The sequence below is a fragment of the Etheostoma spectabile genome, chromosome 10 (assembly GCF_008692095.1).
Source record: "Etheostoma spectabile isolate EspeVRDwgs_2016 chromosome 10, UIUC_Espe_1.0, whole genome shotgun sequence".
Taxonomy (NCBI): domain Eukaryota; kingdom Metazoa; phylum Chordata; class Actinopteri; order Perciformes; family Percidae; genus Etheostoma; species Etheostoma spectabile.
Genome location: NC_045742.1, coordinates 22,463,731 through 22,479,762, shown reverse-complemented (window position 1 = coordinate 22,479,762; position 16,032 = coordinate 22,463,731). Strand labels below are relative to the sequence as shown.

General features: G+C 41.8%; 1 protein-coding gene and 1 long non-coding RNA gene across 2 annotated transcripts; one reads left to right on the top strand and one right to left on the bottom strand.

Annotated features, from left to right (window-relative positions):
* Positions 1-4,289: 4,289 nt before the first annotated feature.
* On the bottom strand, positions 4,290-5,392 carry LOC116696656 (uncharacterized). The gene is made up of 3 exons (XR_004333793.1): positions 5,020-5,392; positions 4,464-4,465; positions 4,290-4,302 (listed from the first exon to the last, which is right to left on the bottom strand). It is a non-coding gene; the product is annotated as an uncharacterized LOC116696656 (long non-coding RNA).
* Positions 5,393-10,238: 4,846 nt separating this feature from the next.
* LOC116696644 (homeobox protein MSX-2) lies at positions 10,239-13,699 on the top strand. The gene is made up of 2 exons (XM_032527749.1): positions 10,239-11,506; positions 12,228-13,699. The coding sequence occupies exons 1-2, from the start codon at positions 11,224-11,226 to the stop codon at positions 12,674-12,676; spliced, it is 732 nt and encodes a 243-aa protein (XP_032383640.1). The 5' UTR covers positions 10,239-11,223; the 3' UTR covers positions 12,677-13,699.
* The last annotated feature ends 2,333 nt before the right edge of the window (positions 13,700-16,032 follow it).

Below are 16,032 nucleotides of genomic sequence, written 5' to 3'. Positions count from 1 at the left end.
ACCTTCGTCTACCTCTAGATGAGTATGATTACAGAAAAAACTGAATACAATTTCTATAAGGAGAGACAACTGACAGCAGCAGAGGAGAATGGTTTTAGTTTGACGGCAACAATGTAATTGGCTAAGTTAGATCATGGCAATATATGGTTGGACTGCTTAAGTGTGAATTATGCTTCTGTGTTAAATCTATGCCATGGCTACGTCAGTGGCGTAAGCTGAAATGGTATTTTGGGCGGGCCAAAAAGACTTAGAATTAGCAAAAAGTACAAACTGAAAAAAACAACAACAATTTTACCTTCCAACATATACTGCACTACAACGGCAATAGCAATACTGTCAAAACATACTGTTAAACATGCTCAACCAACAAAGCTCTTTTAAAATGTTTGTACCCAACAATATAGACAAAAAGCTGTTGATAATAAACTATTCAGGCTAAAATATATGTGCACCGGCAGAACCAGCAGCATTGGCTCAGCACAGCACTGTTATAAAATTAACCATTTTATTGCACAAAGTGGCAACTAAACGTGAACCCAAACAGCAGAGAAGGCGTTTATACACTGCATGACATTAAATAGCCTACATCACACAGAAATTGCACATGGAACATATCAATTCATTACAGCACTGTTGCTTCAGGACTATCATGAGCTGCAAATGTGCTACCAGCAGTAAAAGAAAATCAAAGAATGAAAACTTCCAGCAAAGCATTGTTGGAATTATGAAAAGTGTTCAGCAAGGTGCCAAATCTTAGACAGTGTATCGAGTCCACTGCAGTGACAGGATCAAAGAAATCTAAAAACTACAGATGAGTTATCTTCTTATTTATCCATCCATCCATCTTTGTCCGCTTATCGGGTCGCGGGGGCAGCAGCTCAAGCAAGGGACCCCAAACTTCCCTTTCCCGAGCCCCATTAACCAACTCCGACTGGGGTATCTCAAGGCGTTCCCAGGCCAGGTTGGAGATATAATCTCTCCACCTAGTCCTGGGTCTTCCCCGAGGCCTCCTCCCAGCTGGACGTGCCTGGAACACCTCCCTAGGGAGGCGCCCAGAAGGCATCCTTACCAGATGCCCAAACCACCTCAACTGGCTCCTTTTGACGCAAAGGAGCAGTGGCACTACTCCGAACTCTTCATGGATGTCTGAGCTTCTCACCCTATCTCTAAGGGAGACACCAGCCAGGTAGGAACGAAAACTGACGGGTAGTTTGAGAGCTTTGCCTTCTGGCTCAGCTCTCTTTTTGTCACAACGGTGCGATAAATTGAATGTAATACAGCACCCGCTACGCCAATTCTCCGACCAATCTCCCGCTCCATTGTCCCCGCACTAGCGAAGACCCCAAGGTATTTAAACTCCTTCACTTGGGGTAAGGACTCATTCCCTACCTGAAGAAGGCACTCTATCGGTTTCCTGCTGAGAACCATGGCCTCAGATTTAGATGTGCTGATCCTCATCCCAGCCGCTTCACACTCGGCTGCGAACCGATCCAGTGAGATCCCCAGCCCACCGGACTGCAACCCCTCCCCACCCCGACTATGCCTCAATATCCTGTCCATAAATACTACAAACAGGATTGGTGACAAAGCACAGCCCTGGTAGAAGCCAACCCTCACCTGGAACCAATTTACTGCCGAGAACCCGGACACAGCTCTCGCTTTGGTCATACAGAGATCGGATGGCCCTGAGAAGGGACCCCCTCACCCCATACTCCTGCAGCACCTCCCACAGTATCTCCCGCGGGACCCGGTCATACGCCTTCTCCAGATCCACAAAACACATGTAGACTGGTTGGGCACGACTCCCTCCAGGATCTTTGCAAGAGCGAAGATCTGATTTGTTGTTCCACGACCAGGACGGAATCTGAATTGTTAATCTTCAACCCGAGGTTCGACAATCGGCTGAACCCTCCTTTCCAGCACCTTGGAGTAGACTTTAACAAGGAGGCTGAGAAGTGTGACACACCTTTAATTGGCATACACCCTCTGGTCCCCCTTTTTGAAGAGGGGAACCACCACCCCGGTCTGCCACTCTTTAGGCACTGTCCCAGACTTCCACACAATGTTGAAGAGGCTTGTCAGCCAAGACAGCCCCTCCACACCTAGAGCTTTCAGCATTTCTGGACGGAGCTCCTCAGTCACTGGGGCTTTGCCACTGTGGAGTTGATTAACTACCTCAGCGACTTCCATCAGGGAAATTGACAACAATCCCCCATCATCCTCCAGCTCTGCCGCTACCATAGAGGGCGTATTAGCTGGATTCAGGAGTTCCTCAAAGTGCTCTTCCACCGCCCTATTACCTCCTCAGTTGAGGTCAACACAAAAGCATTTCAGCTAGAAGCCATCGTCAGTGTTTACGATTTCTCACTAAATAGGAAGGTTACTAGGTTACTTAAATAATAACGCAAGAAGCATGAAACATGTTTTACATATCATTACCTCTGTGAGGGCCTCCTCCGTTGCTGATGGGCTGTTAGCTCCGCTGGGGAAATGTCTGCACGGGCTGCAGAAAAGCTCGTCCTTATTTACACTCCTCTACCTAAGAAAACTGTCCGTACCACTTTAAAGAGAAGCCATTGCTGTTGCGGTAACTTTTAACAGCGCATTGCTTAACACATCCATGGTACATCGTCTATAAAGCCAGCTAGCTAACCGGAGAGTCGGCCTGTTGTTACCATAGTAACCACCTATGTTCCAATGGCTGTGTAAATGTTTGATCCTTATTCTCTGGTTCAAACAGTTTTGTTTTAATCAGAAGAGAAGACATATTAAAAACACACAACCACAGTACTTCTGTTACTATTTTTTTTTCTTTCTTTTTTTTTTTTACATTCATTTAAATATTTTTCATTACAAAACATATGTTGATCAAATTTGGCTGGACGGGCCAGCAAGTAAAGTGGGCGGGCCAGTGCTGCCCTGGCCCATTACTGACTATGCGCCCGCTACGTACGTAGGTAGGTGGAGGCACGGACCCTAAGCTGTAGCCTGACATGCATCTCTTGAAAACCTAACTACACATCGCGGCGATGCATGCATGGGCTTGGTAGTGTTGCATTTCCCGCTACTTACTCCTCTATCCTCCCCCTCCCCTACCTACTCCCCTTCTTCTTCATAAACAACATGAAAAAGGGCACTTTTTTTCTCTTACCATGACTCTAGAGTCGGTGCTTTTTCCGTACCCTATCACCAACACTCTCTCACTTGCTCAACCACACACACACACACACACACACACACACACACACACACATGCCAGCCCTGCTATCTTCTCAAAGAGATTTATGCACACACCAGTGCACAAGTATACATTTCAGGACACTCACGTGGGCTACGGCGAAAGCTCTGCATGGAGCCTCCACAGAACCATAAATGACGCTTTATAGTGAACGCCCCACAGAGTGAAGCCGCAGAGAGAGATGAGAATGACTGAGTGGGAGTCTGCTTTCGCTAAACTTGCTAAAAAATGAACTTTACCTGGATTTACCGCTCTTTAATACAGATAAATGAGTTTAATGATTGTCATTGTCAAATATAGAGTAAACATCAAACTTAATCTGCCACTTGTTGGCAGCTCAACACGGTGTTTACACAACACTGGCATATTATCACCTACAAAACCAAAACAATTATTTTAAAGGTGCTAAAATGCCCTGGAGAGCTGGGGGAACTACCAAATATGATGATTGTCTGTCCCCATGAGTCACCACTCTCACATTACGCATAGTAGTTTCATCCACTGGGGGTATATCAAGACTAAGAATCTACAGCCTCACTCCTACTCACCACTGTGGGGTTGTACTTAAACACAGCACGCTCACAATGACAATACAAATATGCCAATGTTTAGCTAGTACACTTTCTTAGTTTAGCGTGCTGGCATGCAGAGAAAAGAGGGCCCTTATGAGGTCATAAGGGGCAAAATTCCAGATCAGCCCATCTGAGCTTTCATTATCTCCAAGGCAGAGGGCTCGGTTTACACCTATCCCCATTTCTATCCACTGGGGGACCATAGGCAGGCTAGGGGTACGCATATTAATGCTAAAAAAACTCATCAAGTAAAATTGTCATGGGAGCTTGAAATGCACACCTTTCCTATTGAATGTTTAACATAAGATACTGTTGCATTTTCTCATTTTTGCCTATTTTGTTAACCCTACTCTAACAAGTAAGGAGAAGCAACCACATCATAAATATAAAAGAATGCATCCCTGAAAGAATTAAAGGAATATTGAGACAAATTATCACCATGGCATTTAATGTTTAATTTAATGTTAAACCACAATGTGAATATAGTGCCTCCTGTGTTTTTATACCTATAAAAACTGTTTTTATACCAACTCCTTAAGAGCATTTATTAATGTTCTTTGCCAGACAGAGTTCATAAAATTGAAAACAACTCACAGTTTCTTCTGCCTTAATTGAGTCAACAGGCAGCATTCCATTGCAAGCTAAGAACCAACTACTGTAAAATGTGAAACGAATGTGACTCTTTTAGGCAACTGCAGAGAAACAGAAGACGTATTACCCGACCAGGCTGTCCTCCAACCTAAATATAAACCATGTTCAACAAATACGGCGCAATGATGGATCACACAATTAAAAAGAAGTAGTTCATGCTTTCTTTAAACTTTTTTCAATCAATGTGAATATGTAGGCAATTAGATGAAGTTGATAATGTTTTTCTTTTTTTAAATTACAAACACAATAAATACTTGGGTTCATTTACAAACTGCTCTTTCTTTGAATGACTGTCATCTAAACCAGTGTTCTTCAACAGGGGCCCGGGACCTATAGGGGTCCTCAGAGTTACTGCAGGCGGTCCACCAAATTATTGTATGATAATTAAAGAAATGTGAACAGGAATTTACATATTTTAATGTAGCTTAGTGAAGGTTAGTATTGTATGCACCATTAAAAAAAAAAAGATACTGGTTGTCTGGTTGTAAATCATGAAAATGGTTCTAAAGTCTTAGCAGTGAATAGACCATATAGGTAATATTTTTCCTATCAGGGCACAGTAAGGCTGGGCGATACGGAGAAAATCAATTATCACAATATTTTTGACCAATAACCTTGATATCGATACCGCAAGGATATTGTAGTGTTGACTACTGTTGCTTTCACAAAATAATTACACAATGGGATTTTTGATAAACAATCATCAGTAATGTGGATATAATGACTAAGTGGGTAAAGACAAATAATAGAACAGTTATAACAGTCTGGAAAGTTCAGAAAATGACATCCTTTTACTGTAATGCTGCCTTCAAAACCAGGAAAAGACTACACTTTTCACCATATTACAATATTACGATATCCAAAATCTTTGACAAAATCTAGTCTCGTATCATAACATCGATATAATATCAATATATTGCCCAGCTCTAAGGCACAGCACAGATTCACCTTTATAGTCATTATTGGATTGATATTTTAATTTAAACCAATTGTGAATATTTTGTGAATATTTTCTGTCATTTGTAAAATCATCTTCGGAGGCCATGACAAATGAGGGCAAGGTGGTTTTGGAAAGGTGATATTTCACCGGTGGATGACCTGGTTTAGCTACACTACGGTGTCATCACTCAGCCTGGAGGAGCCAGCGCAGCCATGTGGAAGGCGCCACTCTCACTCTGCAGATGGGGCTTGTTTTTGCGTGTACAGGGGTTAGAGACTGAATATAAAGTGGCTTTCAAGTGTAAAGCAAGCTGAGGACTTGGTTTACTTTATGTACTTTACTTTCTGTCTCCATGTTTTAGCATACTAATTCCTTGTATGGCTACCAATGTTCAATAATCTAAAGTTGGGTTGGATTTAAGCAGCATGGCCCATAAACTCTACGAATGGCTACATACTTGAATATGTAAGAGAAAGAGTTCACTGACATGAAGTCGCTGCGTTTGTGATATTTCTATCCCTTGTGATCTTAATCTCGTGACAACTAGAATGTCCCAACTGGTAATGTGCTTTGAAGTGTGACTTTATGAAGCTGTAGCTCATTTACAGGAAGTTGTTTTGAGTGATACATTTGTGAGATCACATCACTGAACAGTTGTTTGTGGTTAGCTTTTTACAGTGAATGCATGTCAACGTGAAAACTTTTGGCATGCTACCAGACATGGAGACACTACACCACATGTACATTTGCATAACTGTAATTTGTGGTGAGATGGGGATTTACCGTAGCTGCAGTGCTTTTCGTCAGTCAGAGGATTAGTTTAATTTCTGTGGAAACACAACGAAGCGCTGAAAGATCCATCAACTAACCATGTCGTGATGATTGCACTGACTGACGGGCCCGAAGAAGAAATAATGAGAAAACACATTTGACTATTTTCAGCATCACAGGAGATAATTACCCTCTGAGATTAAAGCTATTTGTCCTTGCAAATTGCTTTTAAATAAATTAAAGACCTAATGTCTTCTGCATTATTTGTACTTGAGAGCCATGTTTTTATATATATAACATGGCTCTTGGCCAACAATTCAATTTTAAACCGATTATTGATTTTTTTTTTCTTTTTCTTATGTACATTTCCATGCGTGATTTTAACAAACATACATTTAAATCAGTTTGTTTTTAATTTGTCACACACAAGTTTTTGACAATTTTTGTCCTCTGAGGTTTTTATTTTGTAGTCATTCCATGCTTAAGCATTACACATGCTCTCTCACAGTAATCTCTACTACGTAGGAGGATGCACAACAAAACCTGCAAGAATTAAATCCCCCTTCATCTTCAGTATTCAATGGGAAATAATCTCAAAATGAAATGGCACAATGTGGTGTCAACATAAAACACAGCACCTTTAAGCCAGAGAGCAGAGGTTTTTTTGCGACAAAAAAAAAAAATTACTCTCACCCATGAAACGCTTGTTTGTTCCTCGGGAGTGTTTTCACAAAAATTGTTTTCCTAAACTTCGTCATTGCCGCATGACACTCACTTTTTCCCTACAATGGCCCCAGAAAGGACCGTCATCTCGGGGGGCCTGGACCCGGCTCGCAGTCACCTAGTGGCGACTAAGCATCCTGTAGCTAAATACAACCAGCAACTGCCACTCAGATCTTATCCTTCTATTGCACTATAGAAAGCGTTACAGCGCTTTACTTAGGTTCAAGTGCCCAGATTATGAAAAAATTACTTTTTCTGGGATTTGGGCTGTTATTTTGTGTCTCTGGTGCTTCCACACACATACAAACTTGGGAAAAAAAACTACCCATGTTTTTCTGAGTGAGATACTGGTCTCTGAATGTCTCTGCGCGGCTTTCTACGTCACTAGCCGAGACGAGGTGGCTAACCATATTACATGCTAACGCTGGCGTGCTAGCTCGTTATCAATGGCAAAACACTACTACAGCAAACACTACTTCACCATAATCTCCAAGAACAACTTCCTGTCCCTGTTCTGCAGGTAAGTCTCCCAGCTAATCCTGCCTTCTACTGACCAAAGTTGGAGAAAGAGTTTCTATCTAGCTGAAGTGATCTTACCTAGCTACTGCACATGTGCAACTCCCAACAAAGATAATATAGAAGTGAGATGTCTCACTCTGTTGCTAAAACAAGTGAGATGTCTCACTCTGTAGCTAAAACAGAGACCCAAACACAGGGTGAAAACAGGATCTGCAGCAATGTGCGGTACAGGAAAATATGTTGTTTTCTGAAAATTAAACCATGTAAACCTATTCTTGTACAACCTTATAATATAGTTATGAACCAGAAAAGTATCATAATATGGGCACTTTACAATACTTTTCTTTATATATATATATATATCCTTTGTATGGCAATGTCTTTAAATCCCATCGGTCGCACTCTGGAGCCATGCTGTTAGGATGTTGAAAATGTGTTGCAAAGTAGAGAGGTAGAGTCATATACTTGTTCTAATATGTAGAACGAGCTGCAGTTAAAGAAAGGACACTGTAACCACCATTCTTCAGTAAATAAACAGTTGTGGGAGTGGTGGGCGTCAGCTTTTTAACACAGGACTCCTCTGAATCCATGCAGGCCAAAATCCACCCCAAATAAACTCCTCTTTCTTTTTGGAAAACATCTTAAGAGCTTATTTTACTTTAGCTGTACTCCTTCCTACCACATACTTAAAAAGACATTACACATCAGTTATCTTTTTTTGGGTTGTTTGTTTTAACTGTCTTCAGATGAGATACTGATTCAGTCTTGATTGGCCCACAACGGCAACAGTGAAACAGTCTGTGGGCTGCTGTGTGTTGCAAAAAAAAAAAAAAATCGCTTTGAACATGATGAAGCATGTCCTGGAAACAACGACATGACGAAAGTAGTCGCAAAACTCACTTGATAAAATTGCGTGCAAGTTTATAGTATATTTCATTAAAGACTAAGTATTTTGTATTTAACGCATGGTTTGTGATTGTCTGCATCCTGTAAAATGAATAGCAAACAGATAAAAGGGTTCTAAAATGAGCCTTTTTCTTCCTGATGTAGCCTCTTAGGTGTGCATGGATCCTTGTAAAAAAACCAAAAAAAACACCTTACAACAACAAAGATTTTACTGTTGCAAACTGTAGCCATTTGAGCCATGTCCGTACATTTATGGGTACTCCACACTGTTACTAGCAGCACGAATCAATGGGCCGATCGATGTGAGCTGAGGACGGTTGCTCTCCGGTCTGCTGCAGCCTCTCTGCCCCATACGGAGACTCGGACTCTGTCACCTCTGCTTGGATGGTCAGTAGCTTCCCCTGTGTGTCTGTGGAGGCAAACCCTGCAAGAAAATCACAGTGACCAGTGGACAGCAGCGAGCGATTTGTTCCTGGTTACTGGAGGAAAGACCGAAAGATAAAAGCAGAATTTAACAGTTAGCTTTTTTTTTTTTTTTTTTAATTTGGAGTGCTGTCAGTAGCGAGACAAATGAAAACAATCGGTGCTGTCTACACCGTGTTATCCTCCTGCTAGATTTTGCACCCAACAGGCTTAAACAGGGCAAGTTTTAATCATGTTTTTAGCCTCTAAACATGCTCAACATGTCATAACAAGTGCCTACCCATGTGCAGTGATTCCTTCCAAGTGAACACAGTGAATCCGACTGCAGTAGATGTGTAAATCCATACCGCTGTTTATCTTCTGTTTCCCGGTGAAATCCACACTACTCGATTAACACAACTTGTTTCTCCTAATGATGTGTATATACGACTGGATCTGCTAAACAAGTTTGGGGTGTCTTGTAATCCCATGTTGGATAGGCCAAATGGCATGACACAGAAATAAAATTAAAACTAATTAACTATCACTACTTAAACTATTGATATTACTGCTTCTGTGATCCTTTTTAATCTTCCTCTTGGCGAGTAACTGGATCAACCGGTCATCCGTCTGACACCCTTCTCTGCGTAGATCCTCAGAGCATTCACAGGAGGGTACTTCCTGCTCTAAATGCTTCAACTTGATGAAATAGAGTTGGAATTATTACACTCATTCCTTTAAGCTAAGGACTATTTGAGTTTTTCTTGTATTATTTCCTATCGTGTCCCAGGAATGATTAAGAGGTGAAATGCAATGCTACAGTTTTATTAAAATCTTGGCTAATCACAGATTAAAAACAATGCTAAAGAGGACATGATCAGCGAGTGATGTTTTTTTAGCCTTCTAGGAAGCACACTGAAATGCCACATGCATTGATTTGCATGTGTTTACAGCAGAGTGATCTCCTGCTGTGTGAGCACTCTGTCTCATATGGAGACTAATGATGTTGTGGCATTGGGGGAGTGGAGCCCCTGATGCTACTGTAATCCTGCTGATTACAGAGGACACGCAGCCTCTCTGATTACAGAGCGCTGGACAGCACACCCCAGTCACGTCACAGGTGGCCTTCGAATTTGTGGGCATATAAGAGTAACTCATATTATAGACACGGAGAGAGACATGATGAGGGTAAAGATAGAAACTGGACACAACATGCAATGAGCACATTCATTTTGCATCAGCTGCTGTGCGTGTTCTTCCTTGGTTCAATGAACACCAAATATCGCTCACAATGACAAACTTTCTGCTGTTCATGTCAGTTTCAACATCCATGCCCGTTCAGGCTGGTTTTCAGAACGCTGCGTTGTCTTCTGCCATCCGTGAGTGGTTGGAGGGCCATGTTTAGAGCTGATGTTGTACTTCTCATGGTATTTCGTAATACTCCGGAGCCCTACAGGTACGAGCTTCAAACAGGCCCGAGACGCCTCTGTCTCCTCCGTCAGAGCAGAGACTGGGACTAATCGCAGCGGGCGCCACACACCTCAGGAAGGTAGCAATTTTCCATCATTACCGTTAAATCCTGCTCAAAAGAACCGGATTCGCGAGGCCTAATTACAAGGTGTTAATAATAACAATGTAATGACAGTCATTTTAAAGCCTGCCCAAAACCATAATCCATCTCCCAACTGACTCTCCCATTTAAGTGTGTGGTTTCGGTAAAGTGTTATTTGAAATTTTGAAGCACCGTGATTCTTATTGATTACCATTGTGATTACTCTCACAATGGTGTGTCAGGTCCTGCATGTTAGGGCTTGAATTAGGAGCTCCGTCAGCTTTTGTTAGGTGGAAATACAGCTCTTCAGATGTCACACTGATGCTTTTCATCCCGGTGCGGCGGATCCTCGGAGAGACAGCCAGGACAATCCGCCAGCCTAATTGCAGGATGAAGTAGACAGGGGATTGATTTACTTATGTTAGTAGGGTTTCCTCCACAAAATACCAGGCCTCAGTCTCATGCAAAATCCATGTGCATTAATTCAGGACATCAAGCAGGACTATTTTCTTGTGCGTTCGATGTCAGCTAAGCGTGTGCAGAGTGAATAAAGTACGGCATGGCGCTGTTAGTAATTATGATTAAAGCTGTGAGAGCTTTTGTGAACAGGGAAACAGTCTTCTCCCTGCATAATTACTGCTAAATGAGGCTGATGTGCAGCTGACCTGCTGTCTAGTAGGGGGGGTGTGGCACCACAGGGATCCCGTCCAGAGACCCAAGCACGTCGTCCAATCACAAGCCTTCCCCCAACCCCGGGATCAGACTGAACTTCCCGACAGCCTCCCAAAGTTTTTTTTTTTTTTTTCCCCAACACAACTTTGAAACTACTTAACTCCGGATTTGTCGTGTGGACGCTGCGTGTTTGCACTCCGTGACAAAAAGGGTATGCGATTTCTGGATTGGAATTAGAAATCGATCCCGGCCCTGAAAGAGGAAGAAGAAGGAAAGGATGCATTCCCCTGGAGACTGTAGAGACGAGTTTTCAACAGACGAGGAGGCAGACGCGCCGCGGCCGGAGAAGCGCGCGGCGCAGGTGTCCTGCCTGCCCTTTAGCGTGGACGCGCTCATGTCGGACAGGAGGCCGCTGAATGCGACGGACACGCCAGATGGGAAATCCTCTTTGCCCGATGAACGGCCGCACAGGCCGGATGTGCTTTCCCAACAATTAGTATCTGTCAAATCAGAGCCTTTGGAAGGAGGGGACCGTGCTTCCTGGATGTCAACACCACCCCGTAAGTGACCCGGGGCAATGTCTGGAAAGATGTATTAATACGGATTTGCTGTTAAATAATGGCTTAGCCTATATAATCCTTTAACGTTTAATCGTCTTTTGGTGCCTTAAATAACCCAAGAAAGACTCCAGTCTGGCATGTTTTAGCTATGAAAACTTCCTAACTGATACATTTATGGAGAGATAAGCCTACTAAATGGATCAATATACAGGATCAGTCTGTAATTAAAGGAATCTGCTTATGAAAGACAGAATAGTAAATGTTTTTTTTTCATAAATTCTAGTATTTATAAATAAGTGTAATTCTAAATATTTTCTCTCACTTTTGGTTTTTGTCTGCTTAGGGCTGCACTTGACAATAATTTCATTAAATTGATTAATTTATCAGTGAGTCTAAATAATAATTTAGAAAATAATGACAAATGGCCATCACAATTCCTCAGAGGTTAATAAGATGAGGTGATAACTGTCCAAAACCCAAAAGTTAATCAGTTTGCAGTGACATCTAATGGAAAATGGCATCAAACAAACTCAAACAGAAAGTTTTTGCACTTCTCCCTGATACATTCTTTGGTCCTTTTATCAAAATTGTCAAGTCATTTTCAGTCAATCAACTCATTTTATGGCTGTTGGATATTAAATCAATGAAATAGTATACCATAGTTTCACTGTCCATCTAAGTCCGCCAAATGTCAGCCTCACATCTCCCCCATGTCCTCTAGGGCAGCTCAGTCCAGCAGTGTGCTCCTTGAGGAAGCACAAAACCAACCGCAAGCCTCGCACCCCCTTCACCAGCACGCAGCTCCTGGCCCTGGAGAGAAAGTTTCGTCAGAAGCAGTACCTGTCCATCTCCGAGCGGGCCGAGTTCTCCTCCTCCCTGTCGCTGTCCGAGACCCAGGTCAAGATCTGGTTCCAGAACCGGCGAGCTAAAGCCAAGAGGCTTCAGGAGGCCGAGGTGGAAAAAGTCAAAATAGCCGCCGGCATTGGGCCCAAAGCTGTATTCCACCCGGGCTTCCCGTCCTTAGGTTTTCCCCTTAGTGTTAACCTGCAGGCTGGATCAGCAGCCCTTTACGGACTGGGCTGCTCATACGGCCGCAGCCCCATTTTCCCCGCTGCACATCTGGCCGTGTACGCCTCACAGGTCGGCCACAGCCTGTTTCACCTCTCCTGAGAGGAAACAGCGTTGTACAGACAACGCGACCTGGATGTGTTGAAAAAGAGGACAAGAGTGAATTGTGAAGTCATGCACCTTTTATAAAAGACTTGATTAAGGGCCTGAAGTGGAGCTGAAGCTTTGTGATGTTCACTGGTCTTGAGTTACAAGGAGAATTTATAAATGTCCTTTTACAAGGATACGGCATCAAGATCCGTCTTTGCTGATTCAGCAGGTTTCACTGATAATGAATGGAATATTGATACCAGATTGTATTTATTGTAGCCTTTTTGATTCTATTCCCTGGATCAATCCAGCATTGGCAATCATATTTTTACTTGTCAGCCTTGAATTTGCAGGGATATTGTATGTAATACTGCTCTCAGAATAATAAGAAGGGACAAATGGAGAAGGACATTTTGGCCTGGTGATGTGCAGGCTTGCTTTAACCCTGGTGTTGTCTTCCCGTCAAAATTGAACATCAACATCAACAATTTTGTTGACGCTTTTTTTCAATGTTTGTCACGTTTTATGATGTCAACACTATGTAACACTATATTATTAACTTTAGTTTTACAGTTATTTTTGAAATTCATGGTCAATAAACCTCATTTATAGGAAATGATATCTTATGTTTGAGTTAGAAAAGCAGAAATTAGGAATTATTTCGTCTAAAATTAAAGGAATGTTTTTTGATGGATGATCACCGACTGGAATATCTCAACTTTTACTCAATACTATTACGAAAAACACTTCAATTTTTTTTTTTCCAAATGCTATAAAATTGAATAAGACACCCCAAAATTAATGAAAGTAGAGGTTTGTACTTGCCAAAGAGCGTTGTGTGGAATCAATCATGTTATTTTGGGTAATTAAAAAGAACATTCATATGTGAATTTGACCCGAGGACAACATGAGGGTTAAAGCCAAAGCATCCCCAATGTCACATTTATTCATGACAGCCCTTCATTTACATCATGGTGCATATCTACATATTTAAAAGTATATATTGAATTTGTTTAACATGACATTAAAACTTGTAGTTAACGCTCGGTTGTGTTCTCTTGTTGATCTCCTTATTCACCTGGTGAGCTACCTTGCTCAAAAGCAGCGGTCTAGTGAAACACAACCTTTAATGGTTGAATCCGCTGGCCCTTCTGCTTCTGACTTCCAGCTGCCTCCTCATGTGTACTCCACATCTAGCACAATGCTCTCTGGTTCTCGGGAGCTATGTTTCCTCCACAAATCCCCTCGCTGACGATGCCAGGAATCCTCGGGAGCAGACCTCTGTGGCGATCAGACATGCTTGGTGTCTGATGTATATGCAGTTTTCGAGTACAGGGTGATATTCTGAGGCTTCTCCTCCTCTCACAGCACTGCAAGCTCAACCTTATTTTATTTTTGACTTTTATTGTTATGAATAACCTTTGGAAGGGCAACTACTGTACTCCCAGCGTCAACCGTCATTTCAAATCTTCCGATTTTTTTATTTTTTTTACAGCAGACATTTTTACTTAAGCACAGGTGTTACTAAAAACAATAACTCTGACACAGTCAAGTATCCCAGGAAGCCATGACAACGTGACATTCATTAAATTATTTACACGTTTTCTTCTTCTTTTGAGACATGACAAAAGGTATTCTGTAAAAGAAGATCAATACAGCCCACTTGATTTTTAACTCATGATCATAAAAGGTTTTGTTCCACCCTGGACAAAAGCAACGGCTCAGATCATTGCTGTGTGCAGATTGGTGTTGTCATCTGCCTCTCCTACTCTTTTTAGCCTAGAAATCCAGACCCAAATCTGAAAAATTAAGGATCTGGCATTGAGTAATAAAAGTCGGCCATCTCGAGGGGCGGCACCAAGCATGCATTTGAAAATCTCACTGCATGCAATGGGATAACACTACGACCGATCACAACAATACAGGGTGATGTATCCAGAGCCCCATACGCTTAGCTACCAGCGGAGCTAACCGGTAGATTAGACTGGTGTCAAATGTTCAGCTTGCCTCTGGCCCCGCCTATATCAGATGCACCGATGTGATTGGTGCAGCTCGACTACAGGGGTATAGTTAATGAGCAGCATTACTCGATGCCAAAGTAACTCGCTGAGCAAATTCAAATTGTGCTCTCATGAGAACTCTGGATTTCCAGGGTAACTTTTTTGAGTTTAGAGCCTCTAAACTAAAAAATGGTCGTACAAAAAAAAGAAAAGAATAAAAAAAGAGATTGTTTTTTGCATTATGTAAACTGATATGTTTTTCATACTATAACAGTACATTATTTGGGCCTAATAATGGTGTATCAGTCTCAAACACTTAACACTCTGACTCACTTTGAACAAAAAAATGTAGCCAGACCTTTGTCTTACCTAAACTTACCTAAAATACCTAATTACCTAAACTTTGCAGCCTACACAAAGTTTCATTCGGATGTGGAGGTCAAAGTGCGCTGGGATCCTGTATATACAATACTGTATGGTCTGTCACATGTATGAATATGTTAGTGTCCTCTGTATGTATTGTGTGGGTGGATGTTCAACTGGGTGGCCCACGTTTTCATGTGAAATTATGTCTGCAAAAATGCATGAATCTCACATCGTCTTGATTGCAAACGTGTGTTTTCACGTTGCTCTTGAACATCGCAGAGGTTGAGATGTATTCCTTTGATGTGAGCTGTATTTTTGAACTGTATACTTTAAATGAACTCAATTTTTCTCTGTGAACGTTGTTGCACATTATACCAGGCTGTCCCTCTGCAGTCTGCGGTTAAATTGCCCTTGTCCCTGAATTCTGACTCCAAAGCTCAGTAAAATTAGAAGTGTAGACTCAGTGATAACAGCAAAATGCATGGTTCGACTGCTTACTCTCTCTCTCTCTCTCTCTCTCTCTCTCTCTCTCTCTCTCTCTCTCTCTCTCTCTCTCTCTCTCTCTCTCTCTCAACTTGTGGAAAGTTTGTTACCATTAGCACATATTTCACAGTCCATTTGCTCCCCTCCATTTTGAAATTAAACCTGGCATTAAGCTGATAGGGAGGTCTTAATGGCTTTGATTGCCCAATAACCCCGGTCTCCAGTGTTAGATGTTTACAATGTGAAACCTTAGTGGAAGAAATGATCACAGCCACTAAAGAAAAGTGATGAAGATAAAGAAAGTGAGGTTGGGTTTTATAATGAGTAACAATATTTAAAAAAAAAAAAATCTGACAAATGGTATTAGTTTTTTGAAAATATGCTTTGAGAAGTTATTAAGTATACTTACTGAGCTAACCCTCTGGAGCTACAGTATATAGGATTTAAGGATAGGTTCAAATTGTTTAAGTCTATCTTAACACAATACGTACATGCCTATATGTAAAAACCTTTTTGTTG